This window comes from Gasterosteus aculeatus, chromosome 1 (genome assembly GCF_964276395.1).
Source record: "Gasterosteus aculeatus chromosome 1, fGasAcu3.hap1.1, whole genome shotgun sequence".
Taxonomy (NCBI): domain Eukaryota; kingdom Metazoa; phylum Chordata; class Actinopteri; order Perciformes; family Gasterosteidae; genus Gasterosteus; species Gasterosteus aculeatus.
Window position 1 is genome coordinate 308,396 of NC_135688.1, and position 21,941 is coordinate 330,336.

Here is a 21,941-nt window from a genome sequence, read left to right on the forward strand (position 1 = left end):
AAAGGCAGGCCTATTTATAGTCTTCTTCATGAGAGGTGAAGGACATATCCTGGTCGAAGAGAACTCCAAGATTCTTGACGGTGTTACCAGAGCAATTCCATCCATGACAGCTGACTTTGAAGGCGCTCTGGGCCTATCAAGATAACTTTAGTTTTTTCTGAGTTTAGCATGAGGAAGTTGCACTTCATTCAAGACATTCTTGAAGTCAAACAAGCTGGTTGGTCTCTTCTGGTTTAATCGACAGATACAGTCGAGTATCGTCTGCATAACAATGGAAGTTTATGCAGTGTTTTCTGATAAGATCGCCCACCCACACCATTCACACACTGATGACAGGACTTACCACACCACCTGAACCACCAGGAATCTAACTAACTATTCTCACACCAGCAGGGAGCTATTTGGTGCAAGAGTCTTGCCGATGTAATTCACTTCATTGCATTTTATTTTATTTTGTATAGCCCCAAATCCCAAATTTGCCTCGGAGGGCTTTACAGTCTGAACATTTGGGACATCCTGTCTGAAAACCCTCACATTGGAACAGGAAAAAAAGAAAAACCCTTCCATGGGGAAAAGGAAGAAACCTTAGTGAGAATGACGAGGATCCCTCTCCACCATCATACAATATATAACCACCATCAGATAGAACCACCATCCACAGAAACCTGTAGGCAGGGAAAGCACAAAGACTTTAGGAAAGAAGCAAAGTCGGTAATGTGGTTTATGATAACAATTATAGTAATGTCATTAATATTAATAATGCGAGTGGTAGCAGCAGAAGGCCCCTTCTGTTCTGGGACAAGTTGCTCTGTATCAAGCAATCTGCTCTCCAGGGACAACGGTACAAAAGCATACTGGCCATGATAGACTGGGGCAATCACACCTGTCAAAAAAAGATATCTACGCGGTAACTAAAGGAAAAACTTCATTAAGCAGCATACTCGGTATCGGAAAAAAGAGACGGGTAGAAAATTTAGACTTCGAAATTGTAAAAGTTAGTTGATCAAGGTTGATGGGAGAATAGCTAGGGCTGGGCGGTATGGCCAAATATTCATATCAAAGGTTTCTGACAGTATCCCGGTATATCAGTAGTTTTTTTGGAGCAAACACATTTATTCATTAACGGCGAAAAGGACCGTTGGCCACCTGAACAGCTGTTTACCGATTGTTGTTCACCGGTCACTGGCCAACTCGCTCACAGCCGGCCGGTAAGTTAGCTTGTTAGCGTGTTAACTGTGGTTGCTGCTAGTGTTGCCACCAGAGGCAATATCAGCTCTACCAACTTTGCAATAAATCGTTTTCTGATCTAACGTTAACAATACATACAAACCAAAAACCCTCCAAGCAGCACACAACTCCTCTTTTGGCCACAAATTGTGTTGGTGTATCTCTGGTCTGAGTGGTGAGGTGCAAAAATTAATTTGGCCCGCCAAAAAGCAACACCAGTTGGTACGGCTATACACACTGGAATGACGGTACGTGACAAGCTCATACTGTAAGGAAATCTGGTACCGGTATACCGGTTGTTCCCACTCCCAAAGGCAGATTGGCACCTGTTGAAGGCAGGAGACCATCAATTTTCTCTCTAATAGTTAGAATCTTATCATTAAAGAAGTTCATGAAGGTGTTACCAAAGGAATATGGCTCAACAGAACTGTGACTGTCTGTCAGTCTGGCTACAGTAATGACGAGAGACCTTTTTCAGAATTATAAGCTGCTCTTGCATTATGGAGAGCTTTCTTATATGCTTTAAGGCTGTCTTGGCAAACTAGCCTTGATTCTTCTATATCGGTGGAACACGATACACATTTAGGCTTCTGCACAGTTTGCTTTATGTTGCGGGTTTGAGGGTTGTACCAAGGAGCAAACTTCCTTCTTGTTACCACTCTCCTTTCTAGAGGAGCAACAGTGTCCAGGGCCACTCTCAAAGAGTCCGCAGCAGTATCAACAAGATGTTTGATCTGGGACAGACTAAAGTTTTCACACGCCTGGTATCTTGAGACACGATACAAACTTAAACCTGAAGGAATCCCTTTTTTAAACGTGGCTTATCAGATAAGCATTGACTGTAGAAACCCATATCAACAGCAGCACAATTAATAAAGATTATTATACAATGGTCTGATAAGAAGTACATGGACACACAAACGTGGAGACAGGGCGCCGGGGATCAGAATCGTGGATCCCCTGACTGAGGGACAACCCGCTCTACCATTAAGTGGCCATGATAGACAGGGGCAATCACACCTGTCAAAAAAAGATCTACGTGGTAACTAAAGGAAAAACTTCATCTCGCTTTGGGCGTACAGGGATTGGATGTCCGCAAGATGGCCACACCCTGTACTCTCGCAGCACCTTTCACAACATCTGTCGGGGTATCCGATGATACATCTTCTCCAGGTCCACAAAACACATGTAGACTGGATGAGCATACTCTGAGGCCCCCTCCATGATCCGTGCAAGAGTAAGAGTTGGTCCATCTTTCCATGACCAGGACGAAAACCGCATTGTTCCACTTCAATCCTTGGTTCGCCTATCGGCCTCTGTTACGTTTCCTGCGTTACCCCGTGAGTCTCATACCAAAGAGAGGCAGCAACATGGATGTTTCGGGTTTGTAACACGTTTTTATTGTATACTCTTTTAGGGTACAGTGCACACACGTAAAGTCACACTTTGCTCCGCCCTCCTTCCTCCGCTTTTCAGTCACTAGTGCCCTTTATTGGGGAGAGACACAAACATACACAGATTAAACCCAGCTAAGGCTCCACTCCTTTGGCACTGTCCCAGACTTCCACAAAATGTTGAGGAGTTTGATTCAGGAATTTCTCAAAGTTCCCTTTTCACCGCACAATAACCTCCTCAGTTGCAGTCAACAAGGTGCCATCCTTACTGTACGCAGCTTGGATTATTCCCCGTTCCTCCTGAGGTGGCATTTACCGACCGAAAGTCCTTCTCCATAGCTACCCCGAACTACTGCCACTCTGCCGCCCTTCGAGCCTGTCGGTACACTGCAGCTGCCTCAGAGTCCCACCAGATATCATAACCCGGAAGGCCTCCTTCTTCAGTTGGATGGCTTCACTGACCACCGGTGTCCCCCATGGTGTTCAAGGGTTACTGCCCCTTGATGCACCTAAGACTTTGAGGCCACAACTCACCGCCGCAGCTTCAGCAATGGAAGTTGTGCACATGAACCACTCTGGTTCATTCCCCTCTACCCCCACATGACTACGAGAGAAGTTCCGCCGAAGGTTGAAAATCTTTTGGACCTCCTCCAGTCGTTCCCAGTTACATTACATTACATGTCATTTAAATGACGCTTTTATCCAAAGCGACTTACAATAAGGGCATTCAACCATAGGGATACAAACTCAGAAGAGCAAGAAACAAAGTGCTATTTCCTCAAATAAGCCAATTTACAATTTGCTATAGGTGCGCTGCCTTCTGAGTGGGAAGGGGACGTATTCTCCTGATGTTGTAGAGCGTGTATTTATAGAATCGTGTTGTTGCAGTGATGTTGAGAGTCAGGGAAAGTTGGCTGTTGAGTGTGACGCCGAGGTGCCTAGCAGTCAAAGTGGGCGTTAACACGGAGTTGCCAAAGTTGACCGTCAAGTCCTGGGTCGGAGAATCTTTTCCCGGAAAGAGAAGTAGTTCAGTCTTGTCGGGGTTGATTTTTAGATGGTGAGCGGACATCCACTGAGAGATGTCAGTCAGACAGGTGGAGATCCGTGCCGCCACCTGGGTGTCCGAGTGAGGGAAGGAGAGAATTGGTTGCGTGCCATCGGCATCGCTGTGGTAAGAGAAGCCATGCGAGCGAATGACAGCGCCAAGAGAGTTGGTGTAGAGCGAGAAAAGGAGGGGATCCATGACGGAATTTTGAGGAACTCCAGTAGTAAGAGGACAAGGTTCCGACACAGATCCTCTCCAGGTTACCCGGTGGGTGCGGCCGTCGAGGTAGGACGAGAGAAGGGAGAGAGCAGAGCTTGTGACACCAAGTTCCTGAAGGGAGGAGATAAGGATCTGGTGGTTGACTGTGTCAAATGCAGCAGAGAGGTCCAGAAGGATGAGGACAGAGTGGCCTTGAAGCCTGACTGGTGGGGGTCAAGGAGGTTGTTATGGTGGAGATAGGAGGGGAGTTGGTTAACGATTGCACGTTCAAGAGTTTTGGACAAAAAGGGAAGAAGAGAGACCGGTCTGTAGTTTTCTACATAATTGGGACGCAAGTAGTAGGAGGTGGGTTTGAGAAAGACCAGCGCATGTCAGCTATTTTCTGACATACGCAAAGTACGTAAAGCAAATTGTACGTAAAGTAGTTGACAAAGTCTCCCGGAAGAAGAGTGGAGGGGGGAGGAGGGGTAGGGGGTTCGAGGAGGTTGGTGAAGATCGAAAAGAGTTTTTTGGGGTTAGAAAATGAAGATTCAATTCTCGATTGGTAGAAAGAGCTTTTGGCAGCAGAGATAGAAGCAGAAAATGAGGAGAGAAGAGCTTGAAACTCAAGCAGGTCATCGGGTTGTTTATATTTACGCCATCTCCTTTCCGATGCTCGCATGGTGGCTCTCATGGCACGCACCGGCTGAAGAGTTGAGAGGAGAGTCTCTGCAGCAGCGTTTCTAGTGAAGATGTAGTCAAGGTGATTGCCAGCTTTGTGAGTTGGAGGAGAGGGACTGAGTGACAGAGTGAAGGAAGAAAGTAGGTGGAAGAGATCAGATGACTTCTCTGTCTGGGTGTTGAAGCCACCCAGGAGGATGAGCGGAGGGCCGGGGTCGATGTCTTCTCAGGTGTGATCCAGGTCTCGGTGAGAGAGCGAGGATGTCAAGCGATTGCTGGATAGCAAAGCCGGAGATATAGTTTCCCACAAAATACTCTTTTGTCTTCGTTCTGCTCGTCTTCGTGCTGCGAGGTTATGCAAACGCTGAAGCTAACGCTTCACTCAACCTCTAATTAAATACTCCCTCGTTAGTGGAAGTCGGCTACAGCTGCACTGACAACTCCCCCGTCGACAAAAGGTCGATTGGCCTCGGCAGAAACTCCTCAAAATGCAAAACACCAATTGCTTGACACTCTAATCAGTGAACAATCACCATGTGGCGTTTTGACAAACTGAGAGTTTAAGGGTTTCAGTCTTTTCTGCTTCAGAAGAGAAGGCAAAACAGACTTAGATCACTACGTGCTTGGGTTTACCAGTTCTATCCCGAGTCTTTCCCCGTCCTCTGACCCAACCACCAGATGATGATGATCAGCTCTGCCCCTCTCTTTACCAGACTGTCCAAGACATGCAACCTCTGATTACATACGATTACAAAATCAATCATAAATCTTTGGCAAAGGTGGCTCTGGTACGAAGTATACTTGTAAACATCCTTATGTTCGTGGTGGTGTTCGCTATGGACAGTGGCTATGGAAGTCCAACAACAAACGGCCGCTCAGTTTTAGATGAGTGCCCTTTGCTGATGTAATTTCCCCGCTCTGCGACCGATAAAGGATTATCTTATTTTATCCTATTTTTATCCTTATCTCTAAAAGCGAGCACAGCTGAAGGGACATTCTTTGGTGTCTCATGTGATTCTTCAGCTGCTTGATTCAACGTGAGCGGACTGCTGATGAGTAGAAACATTAAGGAGAACACATTTCATCAGTTAATATGAAAATATTTGGTCACTGAGTCATTTCATCTGATGCAACCCTCACCCAGGCAATTGCATCACTTTATTGTTAATTAAGTCCCTCAAGTCAAAGGGCAGTTCAGCCTGTCAACATGTTCGTCCCGGATCATCCCTTAGGCTTCTTCACATTAGCCACAGTCTCCACTAATTCCCTCTGAAGCAAATTAGTCAGAACGGTCTGACCAATTAGTCCAAGCAGACCTTACTGGTTGCTCTGAGACAACCTCAGGAAGGACACACACGCATCGGAAAACATCAATTCTGGAAAAGTTGCATACGTGTTTCATATTTCATTCAGACTCCTAAAAGTGCAGGATTAGAGAAGTTGAGCTGTGACTTATTGGTAGAGCGGGTCGTCTCTCAGTCAGGGGATCCACAAAAGGAGAGTGGCAACAAGAAGGAAGTTTGCTCCTTGGTATAACTCTCAAACCCACAACATAGACTGTGCAGAAGCCTAAATGTGTATCGTGTTCCACCGATATAGAAGAATCAAGGCTAGTTTGCCAAGACAGCCTTAAAGCATATAAGAAAGCTCTCCATAATGCAAGAGCAGCTTATAATTCTGAAAAAGGTCTCTCGTCATTACTGTAGCCAGACTGACAGACAGTCACAGTTCTGTTGAGCCATATTCCTTTGGTAACACCTTCATGAACTTCTTTAATGATAAGATTCTAACTATTAGAGAGAAAATTGATGGTCTCCTGCCTTCAACAGGTGCCAATCTGCCTTTGGGAGTGGGAACAACCGGTATACCGGTACCAGATTTCCTTACAGTATGAGCTTGTCACGTACCGTCATTCCAGTGTGTATAGCCGTACCAACTGGTGTTGCTTTTTGGCGGGCCAAATTAATTTTTGCACCTCACCACTCAGACCAGAGATACACCAACACAATTTGTGGCCAAAAGAGGAGTTGTGTGCTGCTTGGAGGGTTTTTGGTTTGTATGTATTGTTAACGTTAGATCAGAAAACGATTTATTGCAAAGTTGGTAGAGCTGATATTGCCTCTGGTGGCAACACTAGCAGCAACCACAGTTAACACGCTAACAAGCTAACTTACCGGCCGGCTGTGAGCGAGTTGGCCAGTGACCGGTGAACAACAATCGGTAAACAGCTGTTCAGGTGGCCAACGGTCCTTTTCGCCGTTAATGAATAAATGTGTTTGCTCCAAAAAAACTACTGATATACCGGGATACTGTCAGAAACCTTTGATATGAATATTTGGCCATACCGCCCAGCCCTAGCTATTCTCCCATCAACCTTGATCAACTAACTTTTACAATTTCGAAGTCTAAATTTTCTACCCGTCTCTTTTTTCCGATACCGAGTATGCTGCTTAATGAAGTTTTTCCTTTAGTTACCGCGTAGATATCTTTTTTTGACAGGTGTGATTGCCCCAGTCTATCATGGCCAGTATGCTTTTGTACCGTTGTCCCTGGAGAGCAGATTGCTTGATACAGAGCAACTTGTCCCAGAACAGAAGGGGCCTTCTGCTGCTACCACTCGCATTATTAATATTAATGACATTACTATAATTGTTATCATAAACCACATTACCGACTTTGCTTCTTTCCTAAAGTCTTTGTGCTTTCCCTGCCTACAGGTTTCTGTGGATGGTGGTTCTATCTGATGGTGGTTATATATTGTATGATGGTGGAGAGGGATCCTCGTCATTCTCACTAAGGTTTCTTCCTTTTCCCCATGGAAGGGTTTTTCTTTTTTTTCCTGTTCCAATGTGAGGGTTTTCAGACAGGATGTCCCAAATGTTCAGACTGTAAAGCCCTCCGAGGCAAATTTGGGATTTGGGGCTATACAAAATAAAATAAAATGCAATGAAGTGAATTACATCGGCAAGACTCTTGACCCCAAATAGCTCCCTGCTGGTGTGAGAATAGTTAGTTAGATTCCTGGTGGTTCAGGTGGTGTGTTAAGTCCTGTCATCAGTGTGTGAATGGTGTGGGTGGGCGATCTTATCAGAAAACACTGCATAAACTTCCATTGTTATGCAGACGATACTCGACTGTATCTGTCGATTAAACCAGAAGAGACCAACCAGCTTGTTTGACTTCAAGAATGTCTTGAATGAAGTGCAACTTCCTCATGCTAAACTCAGAAAAAACTAAAGTTATCTTGATAGGCCCAGAGCGCCTTCAAAGTCAGCTGTCATGGATGGAATTGCTCTGGTAACACCGTCAAGAATCTTGGAGTTCTCTTCGACCAGGATATGTCCTTCAACTCTCATGAAGAAGACTATAAATAGGCCTGCCTTTTTTCATCTATGGAATATATCGAAAATCAGGAACTTCCTGTCTCAAAGTGATGCAGAAAAACTAGTTACTGCTCTTGTAAATCTCTTAAGCAACTCCAGTTGATTCAGAATGCTGCAGCACGTGTATTAACAAGAACTAAGAAAAGGGATATTACTTCGGTTTTAACTTCTCTACACTGGCTCCCTGTTAAATTAAGAATAGATTTTAAGGTACTTCTAGAGCAGGTTCAGTGGAAGGCCCAGCAGAATCCACTTCCCAGTGGAAGGCCCACAGAATCCAGAAATCACATGAAGCAGAAAACACAAGCTGTAAGTTCAGACATAAGTCAAATGACTCAATTCAGCTGAAAAGAGACAGATTGTTCCTTCTCCCTCAGAGGAGCAGGAAGATCTGACCAAGCTTCTTGGTGTAAGAGACGCTTTTGATACACATCAGAGATGTTTGTATTGCTCAATCAGAAAACACCACTTTACAAGGAATTTGACCAGAAACCAGACGCTGTAGGAATGTTCCCTTTGACGCTCTTCCCCTCAGTTTGACCGTTAGGTAATCATTGTATGAAAGACAGATGGAAGAAAATAAAACATCGTTCCATTTGTGAATCAGTTCGGTCCACAATACAGGTCATTAAGTTAAAAAGAGAGAAGACATGTTCTTTGAGTTATTGAGAGACTCATAGCGTGCATAAGATTAATCAATTTCCCCCCAACAGTTATTATGTATTATAATATTTATCAGTGCTTATTGCGTGTTACCAGAGGTGTTACCCGAACAACGTGTATTTTGTTATTGTTTATTGGACAGTTTGTGCCACATCTTTTAACAAGAATGCATTTCAAAATGCTTTACGTGCTAGAGTAAAGGATTTAAGAAAGTATATATAAACAAAAAATAAATAGAAAGGCAAAATACTGCGTTCAAAATAGTGATTGTGACAAGGTACTTTCATGTTATTGAAACTGAAGTTATAAACTACATGTCTTTCAACAATACGTTACATTTGACCAGAAACAAGACTTTTACATATGATGCGTATTTTTGTCAAATTCAGTCCGTACATTAAAGGGTTGAAGAGAGGTTGGCAAGTGAGAAAGTATAAAGACAAACAGATGCGCAACAAAATGGGTGCTCTGTTCATATCAAATCTGCCCTGTGCTATTTCAAAGAAACACCCAAAGAAGAAGTTGAGCAGAGAAGCCAGGTGAGGTGTACAGGTGCTAACAGCTTTCTCTCTGGTCTGTTTGGACCCAGATATACAAACTCTCAGGATCCTCATGTAGGTGTAAAAAATCAGAATTGCAAGACCAAATAATACAATGAAAGTGTACATGAGTCCATATATGTAGATGATTGTCGTGTCAGAGCAGGCCAATTTCACAACCGAAAAGTTGTCACAGAACAATCTGTCAATAATGTTCCCACACAACCGTAAAGACGCACTCAAAGATATCATGATTACATTACTTAGAAAAGGGAATACCCACGTTAGAACAAGAAGCCTAATAACCTTGTTAAATGCCATGTAAGTGTTGTATTGTAAAGGATAACAGATGGCAAGATATCTGTCATAAGACATGACGGCTAAGTTATAAAACTGTACATTTGCATAAGTGTACAAACAGAAAATCTGCAGGTAACAAGATGAAAAAGAAACAGTGTGAGTGTCCGACAGGATCTGAACCAGAAGGAATGGAAACAAGCCTGTACTACCAAACAGCTCATTTACAAACAGGCTGCAGAGGAAAAGGTACATGGGTTCATGTAAGCTTCTGTTCATGCAGATAACCACAATGAGCAGCACATTGGTGCAAATAGTTACAACATAAAAACACATACTAATTATGAACAATAGGTATTTAAAGAGTCCAAGATCAAAGTAAGCACCAAATGTGAAATATGAAACCTGTGTGGAGTTTAACATCATCATTATCATCCCTTTGTTTCACAACGTGACAATTCAAGTTTGCATAAGATAAACAACTAACAGTGTTTACATTTTACAGATTTAGTGAGATCAGACTAGTTTAGATCTGCTTTTAGGCTTTTTCCTGACTCAATCCATGAACACATTATTAAGCCTTTGAACAGCAAAGATGTCAACTTGCACAAACTCACATATGACAGATTCTCCAAATAAATCACTTGTTTCTATTCATTAAGATGATTAGCTTATAAATGACAGAACAAGTGGTGACCATGTTTGAATGCTTATAATAACCTGCTATGTAGTCCTGACGGCTTTGGAATTGAGGCAAAGCTCTTTCTCTGCTTCTTTAAACTCTTCAGGTGAACTGATGTTGCATCATTACCACAAGACACTAACTGATGTCACCAACTATTACCATATTACAAAACAGAGAGGGTCCGTTAAACCAATCTTAATTATTTCTATCACATTACATACAGCTGTAGTCATCAACCTATATCTCCAACAGTCAATCAATACAAATATTGCTAATATGTTGATAACCGAGTAATCATCATTTGTCTGTATGTGAAATATGGGTAAATATTCACCATACTTTACTTAAGTTTTCCTCACTTCAGTTTACTTATTACACTTTTATTTCACTTTCATTTATTATTACTCCTCATTCTCCTCTAGAGGGCGTCGCCTATGTGAAAGACCCCCAAGCCATCGTGCCGATGTTCGGTGACGGAGTGGGCCTTCTTGCCTTGTTTTCAGGGAAGGCCCAAAGTACGGTCCTCTTCCTCGTGGGGGTATTTCCAGGATGTACAAAAAAAGCTATCCTTGATAGAACTGGCTTCGCCTTCAAAGACCACCGTCACCGGTTCCGGGCCGCAATGTGGCCCATCCCTTTGTATGCGCCCTGCAGCTGAGGGATGTGGCAAGGAAGGTGCCAAAACCAGGGGAGTCTGCTGGCGACCAAGAAGATTCTGGAGAAAGATGTGGTCAAGCAGTTTGGGGGGGGCCGAGCAGGATCTCGGATTGGGTGCAACAGACCTGGAGCCGGCAATCACCTTAGAGTCCACCCCGAGGCCCGGCAGCAGAGGGGCAGACATCATCAACACTTCAGCAGAGAGTGTCCACTTATTGATGTCGGCAAGGTTGTCAGAGTTGCCGGCCCGCCAGCACCCTCCTCCAGTGTAGGGGGGACATACAGCGTTCTGGTAAGGATCCATCACCTGGCTATGCTGGATTCGGGCTGTACGCAGTCTATGATCCTCCAGAACCTGGTTCGGACTGGGGAGTTACTAGAGTATAAGTATGTGAAGAGTGTTTGTGTGCATGATAATGTTCACAGATATCCTGTTATTCGAGTGGAATAAAAATAAGGGCAAAATGCATTGAATTAGGGCTGCAGTTAACTCCCGCCTTGCACACCCACTTATTTTAGGCACAGATTGGCCCGAGTTTAGGTGTAGGTTTGTAGACTAATGTGTGGGTGTGCGATTGTGACCGAAAGGGGCAAGTGTTGTGTGCTGTAATCAGCGGTAATACGACATGGTCCGACCCTGCGGACTGCAAAAGGGGGAACCAATGGTGCAACAAAATAAACTCCATTGAAGATTTTTCAACAGGACAGTCTGTTGACTATCTTTCTTTGATAGTCCTTTGAGGAGTGTGGCTAATTGGGGATGATTCCAGGCTGCATGTGTTTTCCCGGTTAAGAGTTTGCAGAAGAAGTTTATGCCACTATGGTAGGTCTTTATAGTAGGCGTTTTGATCGCCATCTCAGAATGAGCAAAGGATACGATGCATGTCATTGACACCAGGTCGGATGACAGGAAGGTTACTTGGTAACCTACTCGGTTGTGGAAGCTCTTCCATGCTGTCCAGTAAGACGCAATGGAGTGCTTTGTGTCTGATAGGCTGTCGAGTATGGAGTTTTGTGAGCTGGCGGTTCCGCCACCCATTTGGCAATGGGTGGCGGTTGTGTGGATGGGCAGATCATAAAACCGTCTTTCACTTCCTTGGCGAGGAGCTGGTTGACTGATTCTGGTTCTTTCAAGGGGTGGACGGTTGAGTGGCGAGTGGAAACCTTTTTTAAGTCCATCAATGAGGAACTGCACAAGATGTACGCCAGCATCCCAGTGCCATGAGCCTTGCCTACGGTTTGCATTACGTTGCTGCCTTGTTGCGTTGCATTCTTGACAGCATTGGGTTGCCTTTTTGTGTGACGTTGTTACATTGTGTGAATATTGAACATCAGGGTTCCGTCCTGGGTCCCCTTCTCTTCTCGCTCTACACCAACTCTCTCGGCGCTGTCATTCGCTCGCATGGCTTCTCCTACCACAGCTATGCTGATGACACCCAACTAATTCTCTCCTTCCCTCACTCGGACACCCAGGTGGCGGCACGGATCTCTGTCTGTCTAACTGACATCTCTCAGTGGATGTCCGCCCACCATCTGAAAATCAACCCAGACAAGACTGAACTACTTCTCTTTCCAGGAAAAGACTCTCCGACCCAGGACCTGACGATCAACTTTAGCAACTCCGTGCTAATGCCCACTATAACCGCTAGGAACCTCGGCGTCAAGATCGACTGCCAACTCTCCCCGACTCCCAACATTACTGCGACAACACGATCCTGTAGATACTCGCTCTACAACATCAGGAGAATACGTCCTCTTCTCACTCAGAAGGCCGCCCAGGTACTGATTCAGGCTCTTGTCATCTCCCGCCTGGACTACTGCAACTCGCTCCTGGCAGGTGTCCCTGCTACCACCATTCCACCTCTGCAGCTCATCCAGAATGCAGCAGCTCCACTGGTCTTTAACCTTCCGAAATTCTCCCACACTCCTCCACTCTCTTCACTGGCTACCGTTGGCTCATCCAGTTCAAAACACTGGTGCTCACGTACCATGCTGTGAATGGATGGGGTCCAGCTTACATCCAGGACGTGGTGAAACCCGACATCCCAACCCACACTCTCCGCTCTGCATCTGCAAAACTGCTCGTCCCTCCCTCACTGAGAGCAAAACACTCGACTAGATCACGACTCTTTGCTGTCCTGCTCCTAAATGGTGGAAGGAGGTCTCTGAAGACACCAGGACCGCAGAGAGCCTTCACATCTTCCGCCGAAAACTAAAGACACACCTCTTCAGACTCTACCTCGACTAAAAGACTAACAAATTGTAGCACTTAAATTGTACTTGTAACGTCACTCATCTATAGCAAATTGTAAATTGGCTTATTTGAGGAAATTGCACTTTCTTGTTTCTTGTTCTTCTGAGTTTGTTGTTGTGAGTGTTGTTGTTTGTAAGTCGCTTTGGATAAAAGCGTCAGCTAAATGACATGTAATGTAATGTAACATGGACGTTAGCTGTGACGAGGCATTCCGGTGCCGGTTGCTCCAACCTGTAGCCATGAATGGTGCGACTGGGAGGCGTAGAGCTGTGGCATCCCGGTGCCAGAGGTTACGCCGAGCAGTTAGGGAGGCTGGGAGAGGGTGGTTGGGTGAGCGGGCGTCTCGGTGCCATGAGCCTTGCTTACAGTTTGCGTTATGTTCCTGCCTTGATGCTTTAAATTCTTGAGAGCATTGGCGTGGCTGGGAGAGAGTGGTGGGGTGGGTCGGCATCCCGGTGCCGGTTGCTCCAACCTGTAGCCGTGAAGGGTGCGACTGGGAGGCGTAAAGCTACGGCTATGGCTTGTGTTACTGAGTTACGTTGCTGCAATATGCTGCGTTGTTACCTTGTTGCCAATGCGTTCCTTGTTAAGTAACGTTCTTGAGTTACATGTTAGGGTACATTGTCTGTGTTGCATTGTGTAAATACTAAAGATCAACTAGGAGGTGTGAAGGATTGGCATCCCGGTGCTGTGTGCACTGGCTAGAGCTAGCTACTGTGGTAGGAGGAATTTCAGGGCCCTGGCATCCCAGTGCCAGGTGCTCCTGCCAAGGCTAGCTGGAAAGGTTTCTCTTTGCTATGATTTTATGTTATTATATAAATGCTGAGGATTATCGCTGTGAGCTGGCATCTTGGTGCTGGTGGCTCCAACTAGCATAGGGGTGACTTGAAGGCGTGATTTCTATTTGGTGTTGCAATGCACTATGGGCAGTGCTGGGGGTAGTGTTGCCTCCATATTTAACTGAAACGAATGCAATGACGTTAAGTAATTTAAGAGTTTAACTTTTGTGTCCGATCTGTTGAAAGGGATTCGGTTTTCCATTAACGTTGGGGCTTTTTTGCGGGGCGCAGCGTGGTGATGGAGCTTCCGTGTCGTGAGCCTGGAATGGTTGGGGGAGGTTGACTTACTCGGCCGCTTCTCTGGCATCTGGATCACGGAGGCGCGGAGTAAAATACTGTCCCTTCAGACGATTTTGTGGAATCGTCTGAAGGGAAAACTGCAATGGCATCTCGGTGCCGAATGTTAGATGATGTAACGTAGGTAAGGTGTAAGTAACGTGCAGACGTTAGATCATGTGTTACCTAACCTCGGCCGTGTTTTAGAATGCGTACTCAAGAACGAGAAGAGTGGGTTGAGCAGTGTTTATGGAAATACCAGAAGGGCCGTGTTGGAGGTGTGGTCCTGCTCCAGAAATTACGCTAATTATCTTTAAGAGTGGAGACAAACCTTTTCTTTTCTCTACGGCTGTCAAAATGAACTAAATAATGTCACATTTCGAAATCCATTCATTGCGATTAAAAGTTTGTTTTTCTTCTAACAAAGACTAAATCTTATGAATTAACGAGTAATCACTTTAGAAACCGTGTACTTTAGACACTGTTGTTTAATTATATTTTAAGCATACACACATTTGCTCTCAACCCTCCATGATTTGACGGCTGTGTTTGTGCCAACAATCTCTTGAAATTTAGCCAGGACGTTTTCCAAATCACTGTTTTTGACAGGACACAGTGCTGGTGCCCTGCAGACTGTGTGACTTGAAGGGTGGATGTTGAAATGGAAGTAGCCAAGCAGCTAGCTTAGCCTAGCAGTGCCTAAAGTGGTCCATTTGTCACTCATCCCCCTTCTGTTTGACACATGGAGGAATTCCTCCGTACAATTCTCCGCTGTATATCACGCCTCTTGTTTTACTTCCTGAATGCTGCTAGTGGCAGTTTAGTTTCCACCGGAAGTAAACAAAGTTGCGTCAACTGCGTTAAAATATTTTATTGCATTAATGTCGGCCACATTAATCGGATAGATTAATGCGTTAATTCTGACAGCCATCTTGGCAAGATGGTGCCGCGGATGGCAGCCTCGGCACTGCGCTCTCCCTCTCTGATCAGCAAATCAGCAAGAAGGAACTCTTAAACTTCAGACATAACACTGGTCAAACTTTTCCTTTCCGCCTTACTTCACAACAGATCTGCAACAGGTGCTCAGCGCAGTTGCATCCCTTGATCGTTAATGAAGTCCCAATTGTCTTTTCAGTCTCTCAACACGTTCGTGCCCAAGGCTTCTTGACATTAGCTACAGTCTCCAATAATTCCCTTTGAAGCAAATTAGTCAGAGCTGTTAACCAGTGAGACCAATCAGTCCGAGCGGACCTCACTGTTTCCACGGATCAGCCTGCTCTGAGACAATCTCAGGAAGGACACACACATCAGAAAACATCAGTTCAACTATTCAGGAAAAGTTGGATATGTGTTTTAACATTCAGGCTCTTAAAATTTAGTTAGCGGTCAATGTTGGGCTGTATGACAACAGGGCAGGGTGGACGACGACAGGGCAGGGTGGAGGGTATGACCATTGGGACGTTCCTCACCATGACGATGGGACAAAGCTTATTGCAATAAAGTAAATGGGTGATGATGAGACAACAAAATGATGATGAAGTCATGAAAGGACTACTACGACAAAATGGCGCTTTGTTCAGTAATGCTCTCTAATAAACTGTGAGGCCTCCACAAAACATGTGTATTTATACTGAGATATTGTACACAGGTAGACCCAAATTTACTAATTATTGGAGTTGCAAATGTGACTTGTGAATTGTCACACCAGATCTTTGTGATGGGTTTTACAGTAAAGGGAGTGAATACATTTCAATACGGAGAGACTTGAAATTTGAACATTGCTTTATTAAAACATTTATTTATACTGCAAAGTTGTTTGAGGCCTGGACTCCATCCTGCAGTGGGATAGACCAGGGGCTATTATGCCGAGCTGAGAAGAGGCATATACCCCTAAACGAGATTTATTTTATGAAGGAATGAAATAAATACTTACGGCCACTGAGAGGTCCTAGCCGGACTTCCATCCGGAGCTTGTGTCACAACGGGGTAGCTTTGGTAGAGGGACAATAGACAATAGAAGCCAAGGTTAACAAGAAAAGGAAAGAGAAAGATCTCGTTGATCCATAGACAAGGACACGGCGAACAGGGACGCCGCAGGACATAGCGAGGGTCTAGCTGGACCACAGTAAGGCATGGTGGGATTTCAACAGATCCCGAAGTAAATGGGAGACTCTGCTAGACCAAAGGACAAGATAGGTTGGGGTCAAAGTTGACTGGGAACAAGGACAGGTTGTTGTTGTGTAAGCCCGAAGACAAGATAGGGGTGGTCAGGGCAGACCGCAGAAGAGGACAGTCAGGGTCAGGGGAGACCGTAGAATAAACATAGTTGTTGAGGGCCTCCTCACAGAACTACTTGACCGGGTTTGCTTAGACCTGGAAACAAATGTCACAATGGTGTCACTTCACTGGTCGTGTTAGTATTTATGACTCTTGCCTTTTAATAAACCTTAAACCTAAGGTGGATTATAACTCATTTGAAAGCCTGGTTCTCAGTATTTCGCAACCAACTTGGAAAATAATACAGCCGGTTCTCTTTTCACTTACTAGTGTACAGGTAGGTAGGTAGGTACCTTATTCAGAATTTCTCAGAATTTTCAGGAATCAGGAAACATTTATTGCCATAATATGTCAGACATACAAGGAATTTGACTTGGCGGTTGGTGCGTAACAGCAGACAGTACGACAATGGATGACATGACAACAGTACACGCAGATATCAGAGTTAAAAATATTTAAAAATTAAAAAATAAAGTGCACCAGCGAACAGAAAGTGATAAGTGAAAGTGACGTATGCAGTGAGAAAGAAAATGGCCGGTGCGATGTCAGTCAGTCAGTGGGGGATCTGCTCTGTTGATGAGCCCGACTGCAGACGGGAAGAAACTGTTGGTGTGGCGGGAGGTCTTAGTCCTGATGGACCTCAGCCTCCTGCCAGATGGAAGGGGCACAAACAGGTTTTGTCCGGGGTGAGAGGGGTCGGCTACCATCTTTTTTGTCCTGCAGGGACGGCAGATTGCAGCCGATCAGCCTCTCTGCAGAGCGGAGGACACGCTGCAGCCTGCCCTTGTCCTTGGCTGTGGCTGCAGCGTACCAGACGGTGATGGAGGAGCAGAGGATGGACTCCATGATGGCCGTGTAGAAGTGGACCATCATCGTCTTTGGCAGGTTGAGTTTCTTCAGCTGCTTCAAACTTTAACAAGTTTGGTCCTTAAAACGGACAAGGTAATTATCGCGGGGGATTCATGTGGATGTCGATAACGACAGCCTTGGTACTTGATTTCTTTTATTGTTACATTACATTACATGTCATTTAGCTGAAGCTTTTATCCAAAGCGACTTACAATAAGTGCATTTCAACCAATAAGCAAATTGTAAATCGGCTTATTTTATGAAATTGCACTTTCTTGTTTCTTGCTCTTCTGAGTTTGTGTCCTTATGGTTGAATGTACTTATTGTAAGTCGCTTTGGATAAAAGCGTCAGCTAAATGACATGTGATGTAATGTTCTAGTCTCTGCAACAGGATACAATGATCAACGGATATCTCAAGGGTCTTTTGAGAAGAGGTTTAATTACAGCTACCATGAAGGACTGTGGTACATGTCCTGTCAACAAAGACAGATTCATAATACCCTAAAAAGACGTGCTAACGAAGGAAAAAATTCTGCAAGCAGCCTATTCGGAATCAGATCCAGGGAGAGGTAGACACAGTGCCTTATAAACCAACAGCAGGATTTTGAAGACAATTATTTTTTTGAATGGAAGCCAGTGTAAAGACCTAAGAACTGGACATATACTGGATATGTATATAAACATATATACATATCCAGTATACAGTAATCCCTCGTTTACCCGCGATAAGTGAAATCCGCGAAATAGAAAACTTTTTTTTTTTTTACAATTAGCAACTATTACATGTATACAAATACAGTGACTCGCGTGTAGGCCGTTTCACTGCTCTTCAGACTGGGCCGCTGCATCCTGACTGCGCTCTGCAGTGTTCTCTTCTTCTGAAGCCCGCGGTGCAGGTGTGTTTGTTCGGGAGAAGAACATAGTGATAGGCAGCTGTTGTCGCTCTTTTTTCTTCTTTGCAAAAAGATCCTTGTACACCGACATGCCACCATCGATTACGTTGGAGAACTGTAATGAACGGCTCATCAAAGGGTCCCATTCCATACAAAATGATAGCACAATTCGTAGCATGTTTTGATACAAGAAGCGGGAGTGAGTTTTTAGCGAATCAGAATGCAGAGCACAATGCACCAAAAAAAAAAAAAATGCATTATGAAAATCCGCGAAATAGCGAATCCGCGATAAGTGAACTACTCACACACATGTGTAGATGATCTCTTCTAACCACTGAGATACACACCCTTCTCTTTATCTCTCTTGTCACTGTAGTTTTTAGATGAAGCTCTCACAGTTTGCTGGATTCAATTCAATTAATTTTATTTTGTATAGCCCAAAATCGCAAATTACAATTTTACCTCAGAGGGCTTTACAGTTTGTATACATACGACATCCTCTGTCCCACCATCGGCACAGGAAAACCTCCCCAAAAAATTAAAAAAAACCTTCCAAGAGGGAAAAAAGGGAAGAAACCTTAGGGAGAACGTCAGAGGAGGATCCCTCTCCCGGGATGGACAGACTACAATGATGTCATGTGTACAGAATGAACTGGATGGTGGATGGATGGTGATCTGTTGTCACACGACAGCGTGTCGAAGTGGTACAGGGGTATAGAGGGTGCGCCGGGAACTGCAAGGTTGGCGGTTCGAGCCCTGGCTGCTCCATATCCCATGTCGAAGTGTCCCTGAGCAAGACACAAAACCCCTAATTGCTCCCTGGGCAAAAATGTAAAAGAAAAAGCCATGGTTTAGAGATGCAACGTAAGTCGCTTTGGATAAAAGCATCAGCTAAATGACCTGTAATGTAATGTAATGACATGAAGTAGGTGGGACTGATAGGCCTTTTCTCTACATGAAGAGGTATAAACAGCAGATATCAGAGCAGACTGACATATTTACTCCCCTAAATATCATCTTACAAATATTTATCTGTCTGTTGTATAAATGTTTTTAGGAACTCCAATTTAAATGTATTTATTCCTCCATTGAGGTAAACTTGTTATTATTGTTGCTCTTGTCTTTGTTTGATTATTTTTAATTTGAGAAATATGTCTTCTATTTCCTACTGGTTTGAAAAATGAGAAGCGGACGTTGTTACAATTGTTTGTTATCTTAGTAGAACGATGGCAAATTCAACTTTAAATTATTTCATTCTTGGAACTTACATCCAGGTAGGGACTTTGAGATATTTGTATTTCATGTTTACTTTAATGTTATACATTGTTATAGTTATCCTCAACATTTGTGTCATTGTGGTTATCTGCATGAACAGAAGCTTACATGAACCCATGTACCTTTTCCTCTGCAGCCTGTTTGTAAATGAGCTGTTTGGTAGTACAGGCTTGTTTCCATTCCTTCTGGTTCAGATCCTCTCGGACATTCACACTGTTTCTGCTCCGCTTTGCTTCCTGCAGATTTTCTGTTTGTATTCTTATGCAAATATAGAGTTTTCTAACTTGGCCGTCATGTCCTATGACAGATATCTTGCCATTTGTTGTCCTTTACAATATAACACATATATGACATTTAACAAGGTAGTTACTTTTATCGCAGTAATATGGTTTTATTCTTTTGTGAAGTTCTTAATTACTTTATCTTTGAACATTCGTTTGAATTTTTGTGGAAACATCATTAACAGTTTGTATTGTCATAACTACCTTGTTGTTAAGTTGGCGTGTTCTGACACTCAAGTGAATAACATATATGGACTTTTTGGTGTTGTTCTCACCATCTTAGTCCCTCTGGTTCCAATCCTTTTCTCCTACATGAGGATCCTGAAGGTTTGTTTCTCTGGTTCTAAACAGACCAGACAGAAAGCCGTCAGTACCTGCTCACCTCACCTCGCTTCTCTGCTCAACTTCTCCTTTGGCTGCTGCTTTGAAATCATTCAGAGTAGGTTTGATATGAGCGGTGTACCCGGAGTGCTGCGTATCATCCTCTCACTGTATTTTCTCATCATACAGCCTCTTTTGAATCCCATCATGTTTGGATTGCAAATGTCAAAGATACGGAATAAATGTAAACATGTTCTATGTCATCAAAGGTTGACTTGTTGCAGAGATACTGTATAGAAAAAATGAGAACATTTTCAGTAAACATTTATCTTTTTCTAAAGTGTTGTAGCTTGTTTTTTCTACTCTCATATTGTATTATATTAACTAAAATAATTCCATGGAAGAATTTTTAAAGCATAGAAAACGTTGTGTGAGCTTAAAGACGACTCAGTTGGAAGAGGGGTTGATTGTGTTTCTAATATTGTTGTATACTGATAACACAAATGAGTCCAGTGACTGATTCAGACACCAGAAAAGAAGCTCTGGAAGAACTCAACATGTTTCCTCTGTGCCCTAGAGATGATGTGGCTTATGGGTCATACATCTCGTTCCTGACGGTCCTTCTCGTTTGTCGTGAATCTTGGTTAAAGGGCTCGTTCGATACTCAGAAATGCCTCAGATAAGACCCCAAATGCTGGATCAGACTTGAGTGTGCATGTGAGCCTTCTCCCCGTCAGTACTCTTCATTTTGCCAGTTGGTTTGAGGCTTTTACAGACTCACCGTGCACTCATTACATACTAATTTCTACAACAATAACAGACGCATTTGTCTGTCTTGAAAATCAAGCCATCTGATCATTAAATATGTGCTTAACTTAAGAAAGAAAATTGAATCTCAAGTCGATATTGAAATATTTACAGCACAAAAGTTCAATCATTGGTGAATTTGTAGGTATATTAAATGATAAATTTATATATTTGTTGTGCAGTACTTTTCAAATGAATTGAAAACAGGAATGAAACAAATATATGTATTAAATATATACGTGTGTGTAGATCTACACTGTGCTGTGAAAAAGCCTTTTTTTGCATATTTGTCACACCTAAATGTTTCAGATCAATTCAGTTTTAATATTAGACAATGATGACTGGAGTAAATACAAACACATTTTTAAATGATGATTTCATTTATTACGGGAAAACAATATCCAAACCTTCTTGGCCCAATGTGAAAAAGTAATTTCCCCCAAAATCTAAACCTGGCTGTGCATCCCTTGGCGGCAATAACTGCCAGCAAAGCCGGCCACGAGCCTTCCACATTGCTGTGGAGGAACTTCTGCCCATTCTTCTCTGCAGATTTTCTAAATTAAGCCACATTGGAGGTTTGAGCATAAACAGCGTGTGACAACATCTGAATCAGATTTAAGTCCAGACTTTGGCTTGGCCACTCAAATAACCTTCATCTAGCTTCTTCTGAGCCATTCAGAGGAGGACCTGCTGGTGGGTTTTGTCCTGCTGCAGAAGCCAAGTGCTGTTGAGCTTGAGGTCACAAACTCATGGCCAGACATTTTCCTTCAGAATTTTCTGTTGAAGAGTAGAATTCATCAAAATGGTCCACCAGGTGAAGGAGAGAGGGGACTTGGACTCTATTTAGAAGAATCCAACAAGGGGTGTTGGATACTTGGCTAAAGATAGCCAGACTGCTTTTATACCGAAATGTGAGAAGCACAGCGAAACACCAGTTAAGATTCCCACTTGATACCACTGAGATTGATGTTTTGGGCTTATTTTGAATGTGTCTACGATCTCCGTTTTGGAGTTTAGACACTACTGCTGGTTCTTATATTGCGGACTGGAGATCTCTAGACCCGTGAGAGGACGCTGAAAGTGAGACGACCCCTACCCG

General features: G+C 43.7%; 2 protein-coding genes across 2 annotated transcripts; one reads left to right on the forward strand and one right to left on the reverse strand.

Moving 5' to 3' along the window:
• Positions 1-8,923: 8,923 nt before the first annotated feature.
• Positions 8,924-9,986, reverse strand: LOC120823512 (olfactory receptor 4D1-like). The gene has a single exon (XM_040183558.2). The coding sequence runs from the start codon at positions 9,860-9,862 to the stop codon at positions 8,924-8,926; it is 939 nt and encodes a 312-aa protein (XP_040039492.2). The 5' UTR covers positions 9,863-9,986.
• Positions 9,987-19,262: 9,276 nt separating this feature from the next.
• LOC120823489 (olfactory receptor 11A1-like) lies at positions 19,263-20,365 on the forward strand. Its single transcript, XM_040183522.2, has one exon. It carries the CDS (start codon positions 19,385-19,387, stop codon positions 20,330-20,332), a length of 948 nt encoding a protein of 315 aa, XP_040039456.1. The 5' UTR covers positions 19,263-19,384; the 3' UTR covers positions 20,333-20,365.
• The last annotated feature ends 1,576 nt before the right edge of the window (positions 20,366-21,941 follow it).